General features: G+C 40.8%; 1 protein-coding gene across 4 annotated transcripts in view; it reads left to right on the forward strand.

Moving 5' to 3' along the window:
• Window positions 1-6817, forward strand: part of LOC136385525 (integrator complex subunit 6-like) — a 67446-nt gene extending 60629 nt beyond the window's left edge. For 2 of the 4 annotated variants that reach the window (XM_066356532.1, XM_066356533.1), the window contains 4 exons: window positions 1017-1251; window positions 3938-4312; window positions 5379-5472; window positions 5846-6817. In XM_066356532.1, coding sequence (XP_066212629.1) covers window positions 1017-1251; window positions 3938-4312; window positions 5379-5472; window positions 5846-5954 — 813 coding nt within the window. In that variant the 3' untranslated portion in view covers window positions 5955-6817. The remainder of the gene's footprint in view (window positions 1-1016; window positions 1252-3937; window positions 4313-5378; window positions 5473-5845) is intronic. The other 2 variants (XM_066356535.1, XM_066356536.1) reach the window with 1 other exon arrangement.
• Window positions 6818-17540: the final 10723 nt, after the last annotated feature.

Raw genomic sequence — 17540 nt, forward strand, 5'->3', positions numbered from 1 at the left:
AGAGATTGTCTTCACCATTTAAGCATGAAGACAAAGGGGATTATATCTGCACTCACAGAGAAGACAAGGTGCAGACTATGCAATAATCTCCTCTGGAACAAAACTAGACCGAAAGGTATTCCACTTCATCCCAATTCTCAATTAATTGGATTTTTGCTTAGTCTTTCTGTGTTTTAGTTTCTTCATTTGTGGCACTAGGGATAATTATTACACCTAACTCGTAGAGCTCTGTGGAATATTCAATTAGTACATCTATACCATTTGGAACATTACTTGACGTGTATTAAATGCCAGTGAATGTTTTCCCCTTTCCGTACTGTTTTGCTTTGGAAAAGTCATTTATCGTGATTTTATTCAGATGATGGTAGGATATATTTTTGGGCTAACCTTGGATGAAAGCAGCTTTTAGATAATCTTCTATATTTCTGACTGTAATCTTTTTTCTACCCCCAAGAGAGAAAAGCCCCTAATCTCTGTCCAGCACCAACGTGGATATATTTTAATCTCTGTGAGGTAGTAGCTGTTGGGGGAGTTACAATTTTTGTCTACCTATCCTTCACCATCTATATGCAGCATTCTGTACAGTGTAAATCAGTATTTCTTAATGATAAGTGTAAGGCACCAAAGTACACAAAAAGGGGAGTAATTTCCCTTATTAAGGGTTGATTCAAAATGGTTTGTACTTCATAAAGGTCACTGTGTGTTTATTCTCATTTTAGTTGCTGAGAGTTGCTCATACTTCAAGTTAGCTGGTTAATTATGATTGTATTTTGCTTGATTTTGGGCAACACTTTATATTTTAGTTTTCCTCTTTTTTTCCTTAGACTATATTAAAATTAAGTACTATTCTCTGAGAACAGTCTGTACGGGGCATGATAAATCTTTGGCCCATGATTAAGACCAATATTGATGATTAATACATGATTATATATGCATATGAAGAGTGCTTCTAATGTTAATACAGCATGTTCTTTTTTTTTTTTTTTTTTTTTTTTTTTTTTTTTTTTTTTTTTTAGGGAATGATGATTGATGAAGCAGATGAGTTTGTAACAGGGCCACAAAACAAATTGAAACGTCCTGGAGAACCCAACAACCCTCTATCATCTAAGAGAAGGCGGAGTATGTCCCTGCTGTTGAGGAAAGCACAAACACCACCTACTGTAACTAACCATGTGGGCGGAAAGGGACCACCCTCAGCCTTGTGGTTCCCATCTTATCCAAACCTCATAAAACCCACCCTTGTATACACAGGTATAGAGTAGTGGTTGTGATTTCCTCATGGCTCCTAGAGGACTAAGACACTAAACAATTTGATCTTCCTTTGTATTCATTTATTCTGTTTTCAGTTTAGTTCATTAAGTGATACCAAGGTGGTAGAGATGGAGGGCCCGGGGAGAGCAGAGACACTGTTTCAAAGACCTCAATTTCTATGAAGGGGAGAAGACCCACACTTACATAATAACTAACAAGATGTAGAGAGGTGGAGAGATATGAGCGTGTTTCCCTTTCGAAGGTAAAGCATAAGGAGGTGCAGACATTTGGAGTTGCTGCTCAAGCCAGAGTGATAGAGCAGGTTCCTGATTCATTAGGAAGATGGGCTCAAGAAAAAAATGTATCTCCACTTGCTCTCTATGTCCTCAGCTCCTCTTCATGCTCTAACTCGGTGAAGTCGGGCTCCACCTCCTCCCTCCGCTGAAACAGGGCTCATCTGGACCCAAGGCTCTGCTGCACGTTGCCATCACTTCTTGGTGTCATTGACACAACTGTTGACCCTCTCCTCCATGGACACTTTCTCGGGTTCTCAGACAGCACAAACTCCTGTGTTTTTCCCCTTTTCATCCTCTTTCCTGGTTTCTTCCCTTCTTTCTCACCTTTACATAGTGTAGGAACCAAAGGCTCAATTTTGGATGTTCTCTTCACTGCACTCTCTAGGTGACCCCATGCAGCCTTGAGGCTTAAAAAGGATTTGCATTTCAACAACTCAGATACCTCCAGACTACAACTTGCTCCAAACTCCAGGCTCAAATTTAACTGTGGACACAGTATCTCCATTTAGATGACTAATAGACATCTAGAATTCAGTACGTTTTGCTTGTTTCAACTGAACTGACCTTCCCTCCCTCTGAAACTGCTTTAATTGCAGCCTTACCCAGTGCAGTTAACGACAATTTCCAGCAGTGTGTTGGTAAAGCTGTGACAGCCAGCTAGCTGTCCATGAGTGCAGGGGTTGGGATGGTGGAGAAGCTCTAGATCATAGTGTCTGCAGATCTCCATGGTGTAAATAATGCCAACATTATCAATGTCAAGCTACCAATGTGAGGACACTGAACCAGATCAGGAACAGCTGCACACCGTTTACACTGGCGAGCAGTTGTGTGCCAATACCTGCACACCTTGGCACTATTTATTCAGTGGTTCAGGTGAAAAACCATAAATTCACCAGGATTTCTCTTTTATTCTTCTCTCATTTTCCAACCACGAGCAAGCCTAGGCAACTCAATGAACAATAAGAGTATTGCATCCCCCATTTCTCTCTATCCCTCAGTCTAGGATGCCATTATCTGTCCATCACCAAGGTACTACAATAGTTTTTTTTATTTTATTACCAGGCTGTCCTCTTCAACTGGTCTAACTTATTTCTTCCCTGCAGCCAGAATGATAATGTCAACATGGAAATCAGATCCTGCCATGTCCATGCTGAAAACTCATCTTTCTTATACACCCAGCACAATCTGAATTCCCAATTCTAGTCTGTAAGATCTGCATGACCAGGCCCTACCATCCTCTCTCTTTTTTAATTGAATGTATTGGGGTGACATTGGTTAATAAAATTATATGTTTCAAGTGTATAATTCTATAATACATCATCTGTATATTGTATTGTGTGTTTACCCTAAGTCAGGTCTCCTTCCATCACCATTTATCCCCCAATAACCTCTTTCTGCCATCCTCTCTTAACATGTGTCTTATCTGTCTCCTCTTTGCTCTGTCTGCCTTTCCTTTATGGTTCTGGCTTGAACCTTCCTAGGAACCCTGCACTTGCTGTTACTACAGCCTGGAATTCTTCCTCTGCATGTGCACAGGACGGGCTCTTTGTCTTCTTCCAGGCTCTGCCCAAAGGACACATTCTCAGACGACCTTGCCCAACCACCCCTTCCATTGTGGACCCCTTTCTGCTTCTGTCACATCCCTGCTTACTTTTCCTGAACACAAATTCAGATTCATGCTTTCATTTGCTCATTGTGCCCTTCATGTCTGACTTCCCCATGAGAATGTAAATCCTATAAAGGTAAGGGATTGTTTTTGTTTTGTTCATTGCTGAGCCCCATCTGGCACAGTGCCAGGCACAAAGAAGGATGAGAAAATAAAGTGAGGGTGTCAGACTTGGAGTAAAAAGAAATTCACTTTTCTGAGACAAAGAAGATAGATGAAGAGGATCATATGCTGACTGGGATTTGTGGTTATGGAGTGCATATAAAGCCTTCACACCTAATGAGCACCTCTGTTTTCTCAGAACTTTTGAGGTCGAGAGGAATCAGGTGAAGGGGACTTACATAGTCTGGTGTCAGGCTTAGTAAAGCATGGCATTTTATAGGTAAATTATAGAACTCCAGACACCAAGTGAGACTTGCTGCATTTCAGCTTGTAAGGAAGGCACAAGCTGCCACTAAACCATGAATGCCAAGGATCTGAGAATGTTTACTATTTGCACTGTCTTACTTACTTTCCATATATATTATTAGTACCATGAATGAAAGAAAGGGTTTAGTTGTATTATCTTCCTGAGTTCAATTTGAGGGGTCTCAGACTCCATCAACAACATCTTCTTGCTTTATGAAACAACTGATTTCCTCCAAACTGAGGAGCACTGGGATCCACCTGCACAGCTGATATAATGCACCTATTTAACAGCTCAGTTTCTTACTTTGGTTTCCAGATTATACTGTCACTCACGATGTCCATGAAGAGAAGATGGAAAATGGTCAAATCCCACCTGATGGCTGCTTGTCAAAATCTGCTGCGCCAGAGATTATGAATATGTCAGGAGATGGTATTCCACCCAACCAATTGGATTCTCTGTCTGATGACTTGACTAGTCTAAGGAAAGATGGCCTGACTCACAAACCTGGTAGAAATGCACTTGTTGGAGGAACCAAATACTGCAGTGTCCCTGCAGATGATCGAAAAGTCTCAGTAACATCTACTTTTGCAACTGTGCCAAATGCATTGCAAATAACTCCTGCTATGGCACAAGGAATTAATGCTGACATAAAACATCAGTTAATGAAGGAAGTTCGAAAATTTGGACGAAGTAAGTAGTGAAATAATCTATGAATCGTGATGGGAGGTCTCTCTTATTGAATATTTCAGAATAGATTCAAGTTCTCTCAAGGTGCATTTTGAGGAAGCATTGGGTTTTCAAGTAATTTAAAGTGATTCCTGTTCTGGCTGATAGTTCAGTTGGTAAAAGCATCATTGTGATATGCCAAGATTGTAGGTTCAATCCCCAGTCAGGCACATACAAGAATCAACCAATGAATGCATAAATAAGTGGAACAACAAATCGTTTCTTTCTCCCCCACCTCTCTCCCTCCCACTTTCTCTCTTTAAAATCAATAATTAAAAAAATAAAGTGATCCTTCTTGCTTTAACTGAAAAGATCCAATATACCTTTCTTTCTTTTCCTCCTTGCTGCTTATAATAATTTCCTTTTGCTGCTATAACAAGTTACCAAAACTTCGTTGCTCAAAAGCATATTATCTTCAAGTTGTGAAACTCAGAATTCTGAAATGATTTTCCCTGGACTAACATGAAGTTGTTCAAAGGCCATCATTCCTGCTGGAGGGCCTGGGGAGAATCTGGAGAGCTTGTCTTGCTTACTGGCTGCCTGTGTTCCATAGAGCATGGCCCCTTTATCTGCCTTCAAACAACCAATGTTAGAACTTTCTCCTTTATGTCCTCTGCTCCCAGCTTTGCATCTTTTCTCTCTGACTCCAACTCTACTGCCTTCCTTTTAGAAGGATGTTTGTGATTATTTGGGCCTACATGCACAAACCTGGGTAATCTCCCCATCTCAAGATCCATAACTTGATTACGTCTGCAAGGTAAAATCCCTTTTGTCATATAAGGTAACATATTTACAGGTTTGGATATTAAGACATGGACAGTGTTGGGGACCATTATTCAGCCTACCACACTTGATGAGTGTTTGCAGGTGTTTCCTTAGTAGATATGAGCAGATGTTTTGATTTGAGTATTTAAAATACAAATTCTATCTAACTTTCCACCGATGAAGAATGATTACTGAGAATGTGTAAAGATTGAATTTTATTTTCCATTTATATTTTTGAAATGCTGAATTTTTAAAATATCTTCAGAGTATGAAAGAATTTTCACTTTGCTCGAAGGAGTGCAAGGACCACTTGCAGTCAAGAAACAATTTGTTGAATTTACCATCAAGGAAGCTGCAAGGTGGGTGTAAGGAGAAACTTTTTGTTCTTTTTGAAATCATAGGGCCCAATGTTGGATAGTGGGAGGAATAGACTTTGCCACGTTTTTCTCAAAACCTGGCCCTCATGCATAGGTAAAGCTGTCTCCAGAGGCATTTAGATATTATCTGAATCCAGTTTACTCTTCCAACACTCTGGAGCCTTGTAAGATCATCACAGTCTGAGGTAGGATTGGGTCCTGAAGGGGCACTGTTAGTTTTTGCTAAAACCTATCTCTGCACGAGGATACATTTCTATTCTATGTCGATTTTCAGTTCCATTTGTACCCTGCACAGTCTTACATAGCATAGTACTTTAAGTATCATTTGGTTAATAAAATTTCTCCTTATTTTTAGGTTTAAAAGGCGAGTCTTAATTCAGTACCTTGAGAAGGTATTGGAAAATATAGATTCCTACCACCTTCTCAACAATATTAATCACATCAACAGCAGATCATCGTATTAATGCAAAGAGCAAGGAGAAAACAAAAGGACAAGTTTTCTGTGTTGTAGGATGGAACAGGATATTGTTGAAGATCCCTAGAATGTGTTAGTCAAGGAAAAGGCCTTCCAAAAGCTAAGAAAAAGCAGTGGAGATTTTTTATTTAATGATTCTCTGGCAGTAAAAGCTGGCTTTTGCCATAAGAATTTTCTGTGAAAGTATTAACTTATTTTGTTTTTTCTTTTCCTAATTGAGTAAGGAAATGCTATTAATGTGACAGGTTAACTTCAGTAAACACTGTCACCCCTACTGCAGGTGATAATGGTTTGCTCACTTGAACTTTGCAGTTCTAGACTTTTTCAGAGTGACTAGGCCCCACCTGCAAGTGGAACACTACTTGGTGTTCTTACTATGTCCTTTAGAATTAGAATAGATGCTCAGAATTCAACTAGTAATTTTGTGTGTGCTGAACAAAATTTTCAACAATTTCCAGCTGTGCCTTTTAAGCCATGACAGATTCAGGACAGTTTGAATCAAAGATCAAGAAAGCTGCTATATGGGTAACTTATTTCTCCATGGTAGGGGGAAAGGAGAGTCACCAAACAGTCTACCTCCTACTCTCTATTTTGCCTAGAGACATTACAAAGTGCACCTGAGGCTGCCCAACCCCTGACATTTGTTCTTGCATGTGATGACAGAAAGTCTTCAGGTGAACTTGTACACTTTGTGCTTTGAAAGCACTAAAGGAAAAAATGATGTATATATTTCCTTTAATGTTTATACAAAGGTTTATATGGAGCAGTATTGTTATGTTTGTATTAATTTGCAAAAAAAAGTATGCATACAAGAGATTTTGACTTTGAATATATAAAATAAATCATTTTATTGATTTTCACAAGCTAGAGAAATTTCAAGTTGTGTCTTTCTTGTGATTTGTTATTCTTTTCAGAAAAAAAGTACACTGTTCAATTAAGATGTGAACATAAGGATTTAAACTTCAAAATGTCACTCACAGAACTGAGTGATGTTGGTGAAAATGGCAGGGCAAGGTACTTTGGAGGTCAATCGTTCCCCAGAAACATTGAAAACACTGTGAAAAAAAAATTGTCAGAATCAAGTTTATTGGAATTCAAGATGATAGTCAAAAGTTCATAGCAATCAAGCAAATGCTGAATCAGGAGAGAAGCCATTGAAACATGATAGGAGAGTTTTGTGGCATTTCAACTTATTCTTGCCCCATTCTCTTCCCTGGCATAGAAGGAGTGTTGAAGATGCAGCCTGCATTCCAAGTGTGGGTTCCTCGTTCTGGAGTGAGGAAAGCAGATCTTATTCCCAAGAAATTGTGTCTGTCTGTTTGAACCTGTCTGGGGGCTCCTTGAAGACTGACACAAGGGGATTAATTGCTTTTGTTTCACCTAACTCCAAATTCTTTTAGAGTAGAAAATTGGCTAAGTGGAGAATGGCCCTTAAAAATATTGAAAAACAAGTAAACAAGTTGCTGCTGTGTATGAAAAACAGTAGACATGCAAAAATTCTGGGATGAAAAACTGGGGAGTGAGACACTTTGGAAAAGAAGGTCTTTGAAATATTCTTATGTGTACCTGGGTAAATAGAAAAATATGTGCATACCCTGGGTAAGACTGACAGTCAGAAGAGACTGAAAAAACCAAAGGTTTCACCTCTGGCTCATCTTTAGGCATAGCATAATAATGGACAGAACAACTAGACTTGTACAACACTATCAACCAATTACATCTAATAGACACCTACAGAACAGCCCATCCAACAATAGCAGAATACATTCTTCTCACAGAGTGTTTCATGGCATAGTCTCAATAATTGACCATACCTGAAGCAATAAAACAGTCTTAATAAATTTCTAAAGATTGTAACCATGCAAAGTAATTTATTTACTGTAGTGGAGTCAAACTAGAAATCCATATCAGAAATGGGACCCTCACTTCATACTATATACAAAAATTAACTTAAAATGACCCAATACCTTAAATATTATATATATGAGCTAAACTCATAAAACCTTAGAAGGAAACTTTAGAGTAAACCTTCATTACCTTGTACTTGGCAATAGATTGTTAAACATGTTACAAAATCACAAGCAACAAAAAAACCCCATAATTTTGCTTCATCAAAGTTAAAAGATTTTATGAATCATCAAAGAACACTTTCAGAGAATGAAAAATAGCCCATAGGATGGGAGAAAAGATTTGCAAAGCATACTTCTGATTAGAGTCCAGTGTCCATAATAGGAAAATAATTTGAAAGGGCATATCACCAAAGAACATATACAAATGGCTAAAAAGTACATGAAAAAATGCTCAACAGCAGTAGTCATCGGGGACGTGTCACTCAAACTCACAAAAAGATACCACTTCACACCTACCAGGATGGTAATAGATTGGAAGAAAAAGAACTAGTGTTGAGATGTAGAGAAATTGGAAACCTCATACATTGTTGAGAATGAAGTACTGACACTTGCTATGACATGGATGAACAACAAAAGTATCATGCTGGTCAAAGTAATGGTGGTGTGAGAGATACTCCTGATCTTTCCCCTTGAAATTTCAACAAATTGAACAACTATAATGTAGCAAAGGAACCTGAACTGGGCTTGCAAGAGCACCTAAAGGATTCACACAATAAATGGACTAAAGGTGGGACAGGGTGAAAAGTGGGGCTGAAGATAAAACACAATCATGGTGGGCTTTGGAGAAGAGAGGAGACAAACCTGAAGAGACTAGATTTTTTTCTCTCTCTGCTGGACCATGGGGAGGGAGAAAGCTCGGGATCTCGATTTTGTCTGATGAGGTGTGGAAAGGGAAACTCAGAGTTACTGGGTCTCCTCCCTGAAAATGATAGCATTTGAGAGTCTTATTGTTAAGAACGCTAACCAAAAAAGTAATAATAAAACTTAAAATATATTATAGAAAAATCAATAAAATTTACAATATATAGTTATAAAAATTTTAAAAATTTTGACAAGAAAAATCACAGGAAAGAAGATCAAAAGCAAGGGGAAAATAAAAAATATGCACAGAAAAATAAGAATAAAATATTAAAAAGAAATTCAGAAATGAAGAATAGAAAAAGAAAAAAAGGAAAAATAAATTTCAGTTCTGAGAGGTTTCTTCCAGTAGTTGTTGCTGTATTACAACTTTTAGCTCTGTGAAGTTCCTGGGCTGTCTGCTGAGATGTTGTTGTCAAAATGATATAAGCAGGGCTGCAGTCACGTTGGTAGGTAGGGTGTGTTGTGAGGGCTTTACAGCTCTTAACAATGGAATACTATGTGGCCATGAAAAAGAAGGAAATTAACCATTTACAATGGCATGAATGGACCTGGAGATTATTATACTAAGTGAAATAAGCCAGGTAGAGAAAGATAAATATCATTATCTCAATTATATATGGAATGTAATGAGCATGATGAATTAAGGAGTGTTATACAGGCAGAGGTGGGGGTCACGGGGATCAGAAGGACAGCTGCCAGACGGAAGGGCAATGAGGGGACAGGATCAGAGAAAGTGATGTAATTAGTGAAATTATATATACATAACACATAGATACAGATAGTACAGCAAATTCCAGAGAGAAGGGGGGGAGTCAGGAGGAGGAGAGCAAAGGGGGTGTAATGGGGGGCATGTGGTTTTGGGGTTAGGGTGTTATTTTGAGTGGGACATTTGAATCCATGTTACCATAATAAATTTACACAATTTATTATATATATATATATATATATATACACACACACACACACACACACACACACACACATTATGCAAAGACAATATCTTTTTTTTTAATTATTTTTTATTTTATTCATTTTTTTAGAGAGGAGAGGGAGGGACAGAGAGAGAGAGAGGAGAGACAGAGAGAGAGAAGGGGGGGAGGAGCTGGAAGCATCAACTCCCATATGTGCCTTGACCAGGCAAGCCCAGGGTTTCGAACCAGCGACCTCAGCATTTCCAGATCGACGCTTTATCCACTGCGCCACCACAGGTCAGGCCATTTTTTTTTTTTTGACAATATCAAGAGAATGGGAAATCAAGCCACAGACTGGGAAAAGTATTTGCAATATACATATGTGCTAAAAGACTATTCCTCAAAATATTCAAATAACTTTGTTTTGTACTTGGTAGATATGTTTCTTTCTTACTTTTTTACTTTGTGTTTATTGCCATTTAATTGTTCATATATTTGATCTTTCTTCTTCTTCTTCTTCTTCTTCTTCTTCTTCTTCTTCTTCTTCTTCTTCTTCTTCTTCTTCTCCTCCTCCTCCTCCTCCTCCTCCTCCTCCTCCTCCTCTTCCTCTTCCTCCTCCTCTTTCTTCTTCTTCAAGACCTTTCAACATTCCATGTAATATTGGTTTTGTGGTGATGAACTGCATTAGCTTTCTTTTGTCTGGGAAGCTCTCTATATGTCCTTTGATTCTAAATGATAGTTTATTGGTGGTACAATAATCTTGGTTGTAGATCCTTGCTTTTCATCACATTGAGTAAATCTTGCCAACTCCTTCTGGTCTGTAAAGTTTCCATTGAGATATCAGCTGACAGTCTTATGGGAGTTCCCTTTTAGGTAACTGTATTTTTCTTGCTGCTTTTAAGATTCTCTCTTTGTCTTTAACCTTTTGCATTTTAATTATGATGTGTCTTGGTGTGGTCCTTTTTGGGTTCATTTGTTTGGAACTCTCTGCACTTCCCAAAGTGCACTTCCTGAAGTTGTATGTCTATTTCCTTTACCAGGTTAGGGTAGATTTCTGTCATTATTTTTTTTTAAATAGGCTTTCAATTTCTTGCTTTCTTCTCTTTCTGGTACCTCAATGATGTGAATGTTGGTACACTTGAAATTGTCCCAGAGGCTTTATATAATTTTCATTCTTTTGGATTCTTTGTTCTTTGTTCTGTTCTGATTGGGTGCTTTTTGCTTCCTTATAATCCAAATTGTTGATTTTACCCTTGGCTTCATGTATTCTACTGTTGATTCCCTGTAAATTAATTCTTCATTTCAGTTAGTGTATCTTTAATTTCTGACTGGTTCTTTTCTATAATTTCTGTCTTTTTTCATGCTGTTGAAGTTCTCATAAGTTGCTTGAGCATCCTTTTAACTATTGTTTTAAACTCTGTATCTGGTAGTTTTCTTGCCTCCATTCCATTTAGTTATTTTTCTGGAGATTTTTCCTGTTCTTTCATTTGGGACGTTTCTTTGTCTCCACATTTTGGCTGCTTCCCTTTGTTTGTTTCCACGTGTTAAAGTAGAGCTGTTTTGTCTTCCAGATTTGGTAGAGTGGTCTTGTGTTATAAGTGTCCTGTAAGGCCCAGTGGCACAACCTCCTCAGCTAGGCATTCCAGGTATGCATTCTCTTGTGTGAGCTGTTGTACACTGTCTTGCTGTATTTGTGCCTTGATTGTTGTTGGTATCACTGGAAGGGATTGACCTCCAAGTTAATCAACCACAAGGACTGGCTGCAACTACAGTGCTCACCAAGTCTACCCCTTGAGTGTGTTGCCCGTAGAGATGTTAGGGTTGTAATTCAGTGTTGTCTGAAGCTATCCACCAGGTGCACTGGCTCTGGGGCCTCCCTGGAAATTCAAGATCAGCCATCACCTGTGCCCTGCCTGCTGCCACTCAGCCCAAGCTAAAGATTAATGTGCAGATGGCTGATACTTGTGCTTGGCTTGAAGGTGCCCAGAAGAAGCCAAGCTATGAACCCAGGCTGGCTGCCACTAGTGTCAAGCCTGGGGCCACTTAGAAAGAAGTATGGGGTACGCAGAGGCCAGATGCTGCTTATGTGAGGGATTTTAAGAAAGTCTAAAGCATGAAGTAAGAAAGGTCATTTGTATGGAAAAGCCACTGGAAATAGCTTTGGTGGGCCTGCACGTTGGGTGGGGCATGGTATCAATGAATCACCTGAATGGGGCAAACAGTGTGAGCCAGGTTGATGGAAACTCAGATATGGCCCTCATCTACCAGTTCTGTTGGGGGGGGGTATCTCAGGAAGTGCTGGCCTCTGCCAGCACTTATGTCAAGCAGAAAGCTGCACCCCCCCAAGCTTTTGCTCCAATGCCAGACAATTCATTTCCTCCCCATATGTCTCTGGTGCCTTTCATGCTGCTGCCTCAGTGCTGGAGTTCAGAGGGAGTGAGTCTATTTGTGGGTTCTATAAGAGGAGCTGCCTGAGACTCCCACAGCCTTCCATGTCACTCAGCTACAATCTCCACTGGTTTTTACAGCCAGAAGTTATGCAGGCTTCTCTTCCTGGCTCTGGAACCCTGGGATGGGGCTTAGAGTGGGACCAAAACCCCTTACCCCTCAGGGGGAACATCTGCAGCCGAGCTATTCCTACTGATTTTTACCTGCCACACATGGGTATGGGACCAGCACATCCCATGTCTCCACCCCTCCAACCAATCTCCATGTGACTTTTTTAAACCCCTAGTTGTAGGACTTCCATTCAACTAGATTTCAGGTGGCTTTGAATGATGACAGTTCTGTAGTTTAGTTGTAATTTTGATTTGGTTGTGGGAAGATTTTCATTCACCTACACTGTCATCTTGACCAGAAGTGGTCTCAAAGAACTTTCAAAACTCAACAATAAAAAAGCAAATAGCCTGATCAGATGGTGGCACAGTGGATAGAGCATTGGACTGGGATGTGAAGGACCCAGGTTCAAAACCCCTAGGTCACTAGCTTGGAGTGTGGTTTCTTCTGGCATGAGCCGGGGCTTGAGTGCAGGGTTGCTGGCTTGAGTATGAGATCATAGATATGATACCATGGTTGCTAGCTTGAGCCCAAAGGTCACTGGCTGGAAGCCTAAGGTTACTGGCCTGAGCCCTAGGTGGCTGGTTTGAGCAAGGGGTCACTCAGTCTGCTGTAGCCCCCCTTCAAGGCACATATGAGAAAGCAATCAGTGAACAACTAAGGTGCCGCATGGAAGTATTGATGCTTCTCATCTCTCTCCCTCCTGTCTGTCTGTCTGTCTCTCTCTCTCTGTCACACACACAAAAAGAAAGCAAATAACCTGGCTTAAAAATAAATGGACCAAAGAGATTCCAAGATGGTGACAGAGTAGGCAGACGTTCCAACTGCCACCTCGCAGGACCAAATTGGATTACAATTTACTTTAAGAACAATCATCTGGAAAAACCAACTTTGGACTAAACAAAGAGGACTCTATAACCAAGGATCGCAGAAGAAGCCACACTGAGACTGGTAGGAAGGGTAAACACACAGCAAGGGCTGTCCCGCTCCCAAGACTAAGCAGCAGGTGAGGGTCCAAAGGGATTCTCACTGTGGGGGGCTCCCTGAGAGGTGTGGAAGCTCAACCCCAGGCCCAGAGCCCCACCTCAGAGCCCCAGAGCCTAGAAGGGGTACTCACACAGCATTTGGCAATGAAAAGAGCAGTATTTATGTATGCAGGAAGGAGACAGAGCTCTTGGAGACACAGGCTCTATCTTAAAAGGCCCGTGCAGAAAATCTCATTCACAGCCACTTACTCGGGGCTCTGGTGGAGGGAGAGCTGAGAGAACTGGAGTTGCTTTAGAAGAGTGTAAGTTGGAGGCCCAGTAAGAGACACTATGGGGGACAGCCAGTAAAAGCCCTGTGCTAAGTTATTCTCCAGTACTGCAGTTGCCATCTTTCTTGGGTATCGGGGACTGAATAATCAACAAGGTTTTGTAGTTTGGATTTTGGGGAACAGAGGTGTTGGGAACTGGCTGCTGCCCAACCTCCCCACCTCACTTGCCTGATTAAGTTGCAAAAGGCTAAGTCCTTCCCCACACCTCCATGTTAGCTGTGATGCTTGTCCTGTCCTGTCCCCCATGTTCCCCAGAAACACTGGTTTCTTTGTGTAAGGTTGGGATGTTTATGTATGGTGGGGGTTTTCTACACTTGGTAGAAGTTTAGGGTTATCTTGGAAAATGTAATCAAAAAAGTCATTGATTTGCTAATAGCCCACTTTGCCCTAAAAAGAAAGATGTGGTTTTGGGGTGTGGTCTGTTTTCTGCTAGGGCAGTCTGTTTCTGATAGCAGTAATTGCAGAGCCCTTCTGAACCCATTCTTTAATTCTTTATTTCTTTAAGTCTATTTTCTTAATTCTGCACCATTCTCACTTGGGACCTGAAAATACTAGTTGCGCTGGTTTGCAACACTTGGGAAGAGTGTCCCCTCTGAGTGGCATCAGCCTGGGGAAAAGTAACTGCTCCACCTTTGGGAGTCTCTTCTACTCCAGTCATGGAAACTGGATCATTCTGAGAGGCAGGAAGCAGGGGGCATGTCAATGACTCAGGTTTGTGGTTTTGAGACAGGAGCTCCCCCCCCCCCAAACTCTCCTGAGTCTATGACTGGTGCTTCCATCTCATGGGAGACTCAGTAGAAACTCCAAACTGCAGGCAGATCACACCTCTGGGTCTCAGAGGCCACACCCACTGTATTGCTGGGGCCACACCCTACTGAGGTCTGTAAAAAAATCTGCATAAACTGACACCTGGGGTGGAATGGCAAAGCCAAACCTACCACCCTTCCTAATCCCTGCATTGCTGCACGGGATAGACTCTAGCAGAGGATTTTTTCAGTGCCTGAGCCCAACAAGCAGCCAGCAGACAGAGGCTGCAGGAGGAGGGACTCAAGGAACCATGGCCTTTTAAGCAGACTTTCCCCAGGCCCAGTGTGGGCAAAAGACAACCAAGGTGTGCAGCTTGCTATTTCCATGTACACCTGGGCCCAGAAGAGGCAGCCAAAAACTATGGATTGCTTGCAGCTCCAAGAAGGTTGGTGAAGGCCAATCATGGGCAGTGTCTCCCACTGGTCAACACCAGGTTCCAGGCAAGGAGGGCCATGGCTGGCACATCCAGGGGCAAGCTGCAGAAAGCATTGTTTGAGGACCTAACAACCCTTCCTAGAGTGGTATCCTAAGGAAAATCTCCTCACATTTGGCCCAGCTGAGGCGAGTTCCACTCTCTGTAAGCAGCACCAGCACAGTGGCTCATGTGCATTGGATAGGGTGGAGCTTCACAGTCAGCCGGCCTGGGTACTGGGTATCCTGTCCTGCTGGGCTAGATTCCACAGAGGGAAGGAAGAAAGGCTTGGAGCATGGACATTTAAAGTGTGGGTCCCTGTGAGTCTATTGTTGGATGTGGTTGAGGGTCTTAGCCACCTTCCGGAGAGGAGAGCACAGTCAACCCCAGGAGGGGAGTCTCTCAGTCATCCTCCCTGAGACTGGGATCTCACCAGTTGTAAGAACTTCTGCAGAGGGAACTGTTGGCCCCGCTCTATCTGAACCTGCTGCTCACCTTGTTGGGGAGAAATAAAATTTGAGTATTCAGCAGTGGTAAGGAATTAAACTCTGGAGTAGGGGCCACATTCCCTGTACTGAGCTCCTAACCAAAAAAACCTTGAAATAGGTGGGTCCCACTAACATTGTATTCATAACCTCAGCTACCCTAACACACCAAGCATGCAACCTGAGAAAGGGTTGGTTGGGTGAGGCCAATCTGAGTCCACACTACAGACTTACTACAGAAGACTCTGTGGAAAGAATAGGCAGCTGCAAGTGGATGAAGAAGCAGCTGAAAAGTGGAGACAAATCTTACAGAGCTTGGGGCTTTTACTGAGCTGCTCTCATCTCTAAGCAGGAGGAAGCTGATCCTTATACAAAGGTTGGCTACTCCCACACTACTCAGGCACAGGAAATGCAGACACAAACAGTGAAAAGTACAGTAGCTGTACACAGGTAGCTCATAGCAGGTTACAAACAACAGCTGACACCAACCCAAGAAGAACTAGAGCCAACAAAACTGGTAGTGGATAGAAGACAGCACTAACCCTACACTCAGCTATATACACAAGCAGCACACCCAAAGGTAAAGTCTAGTAGGCACCAGACACTGTGGAGAATAAATACGTCCAACAGGACAGACATTGCACTGTGTGTAATACACATAATCAAGGTGGACCCTTTGAGCCAGCCAGTTTGAAGGGATAACCATACCCACAAAAGGACCAACTGCATCTAATACTCACATACAACAAGAGGGAAGATAGTAACCTCCACGAAGCATTCCTAGAACAAGGAAAACAGGTGGCCTGGAGGTCAGTACCACCAAGCCCATCTTCTTCATAAAGACACCACAGAATTTTAAAGTCAGACAGCACTACCTAATACACAGAGAAAATGGGCAAAGAAATGTGACCCAAAGGAATTAACAAGAGATAACCCCAGAATAAGAACTAAATGAGATGGAAGTAACCAAACTGCCAGAAGCAGACTATAAAACAATGATTTTTAGGATGCTCAAGGATCTTAGGGCAACAATAGATGGACATAACAAATACCTAAATAAAGAGATAGGAGCATCAAAAAAAAAAAAACAAAAACGTAGAAATTATAAAAAAGAACCAGTCAGAAATGACAAATACAATATCAGAAATGAAGACTGCACCAGAAGGAATCAACAGCAGGCTGGACGAAGGAGAGGATCAAATCAGAGATTTAAAGGACAAGATAAACAAAAGGATGGAAGCAAATCAGCAAAAAGAAAAGAGGCTCAAAAGGACTGAGGAAACTCTAAGAGAGCTCAGTGACAACATGAAGAGAAACAACATCTGCATCATAGGAGTTCCTGAAGGAGAAGAGAATAAAAAAGGTATAGAGAACTTGTTTGAAAAAATCATTCTAGAAAACTTTCCTAAACTGATGAAGGAAAACATCACACAAGTTCAAGAAGCACAGAGAGTTCCATTAAGGAGGAACCCAAGGAGGCCTATACCAAGACACATCATATTAAAGTGCCAAAGTCGAGAGATAAAGAAAGAATACTAAAAGCTGCAAGAGAAAAGCAATCATCTACAGAGCAGCCCCAATAAGGATGACATCTGACTTCTCAACAGAAACACTTGGGGCCAGAAGGGAATGGCAATAAATATTCAAAGTGATGCAGAACAAGAACCTACAACCAAGACTTCTTTATACAGTAAGGCTATCATTTCAAAATTGAAGGAGAAATAAAAATCTTCCTACACAAAAAATAAACTCAAATAATTTATTACAACCAAAACAGTACTGCAAGAAATGTTAAGTGACCTGCTGTAAAAAGAGCAAAGGAAGAAAAATAATCTAGAAAAGAAGATTGTAGATTTAAAGAATAAAATGGCAATAAATAAATACCAATAATAACCTTAAATTTAAATGTATTAAATGCTTCAATCAAAAGACGTAGGGTAGCTACATGGATAAGAAAACAGGACCCATACAAATGCTGTGTACAAGAGACCCACCTTAAAACAAAACATACATATAGACTGTAAATGAAGGGATAGAAAATAGTATTTCATGCAAATGGAAATGAAAAAAAAAAGCTGACGTAGCAATGCTTATATCTGACAAAATAGACTTTAAAACAAAGACTAGAGTAAGGGATAAAGAAGGTTACTACATAATGATAAAGGGAGCAATCCAACATGAAGAGATAACCATTGTAAATATTTATGTGCCTAATATAGGAGCACCTAAATATATAAAGCAGATTTTGATGGACATAAAGGGTGAGATCAGCAATGCTATACTAGTAGGGGATTTTTATACCCCACTAACATCAATGG

This window comes from Saccopteryx leptura, chromosome X (assembly GCF_036850995.1).
Source record: "Saccopteryx leptura isolate mSacLep1 chromosome X, mSacLep1_pri_phased_curated, whole genome shotgun sequence".
NCBI classification, from domain to species: Eukaryota; Metazoa; Chordata; class Mammalia; order Chiroptera; family Emballonuridae; genus Saccopteryx; species Saccopteryx leptura.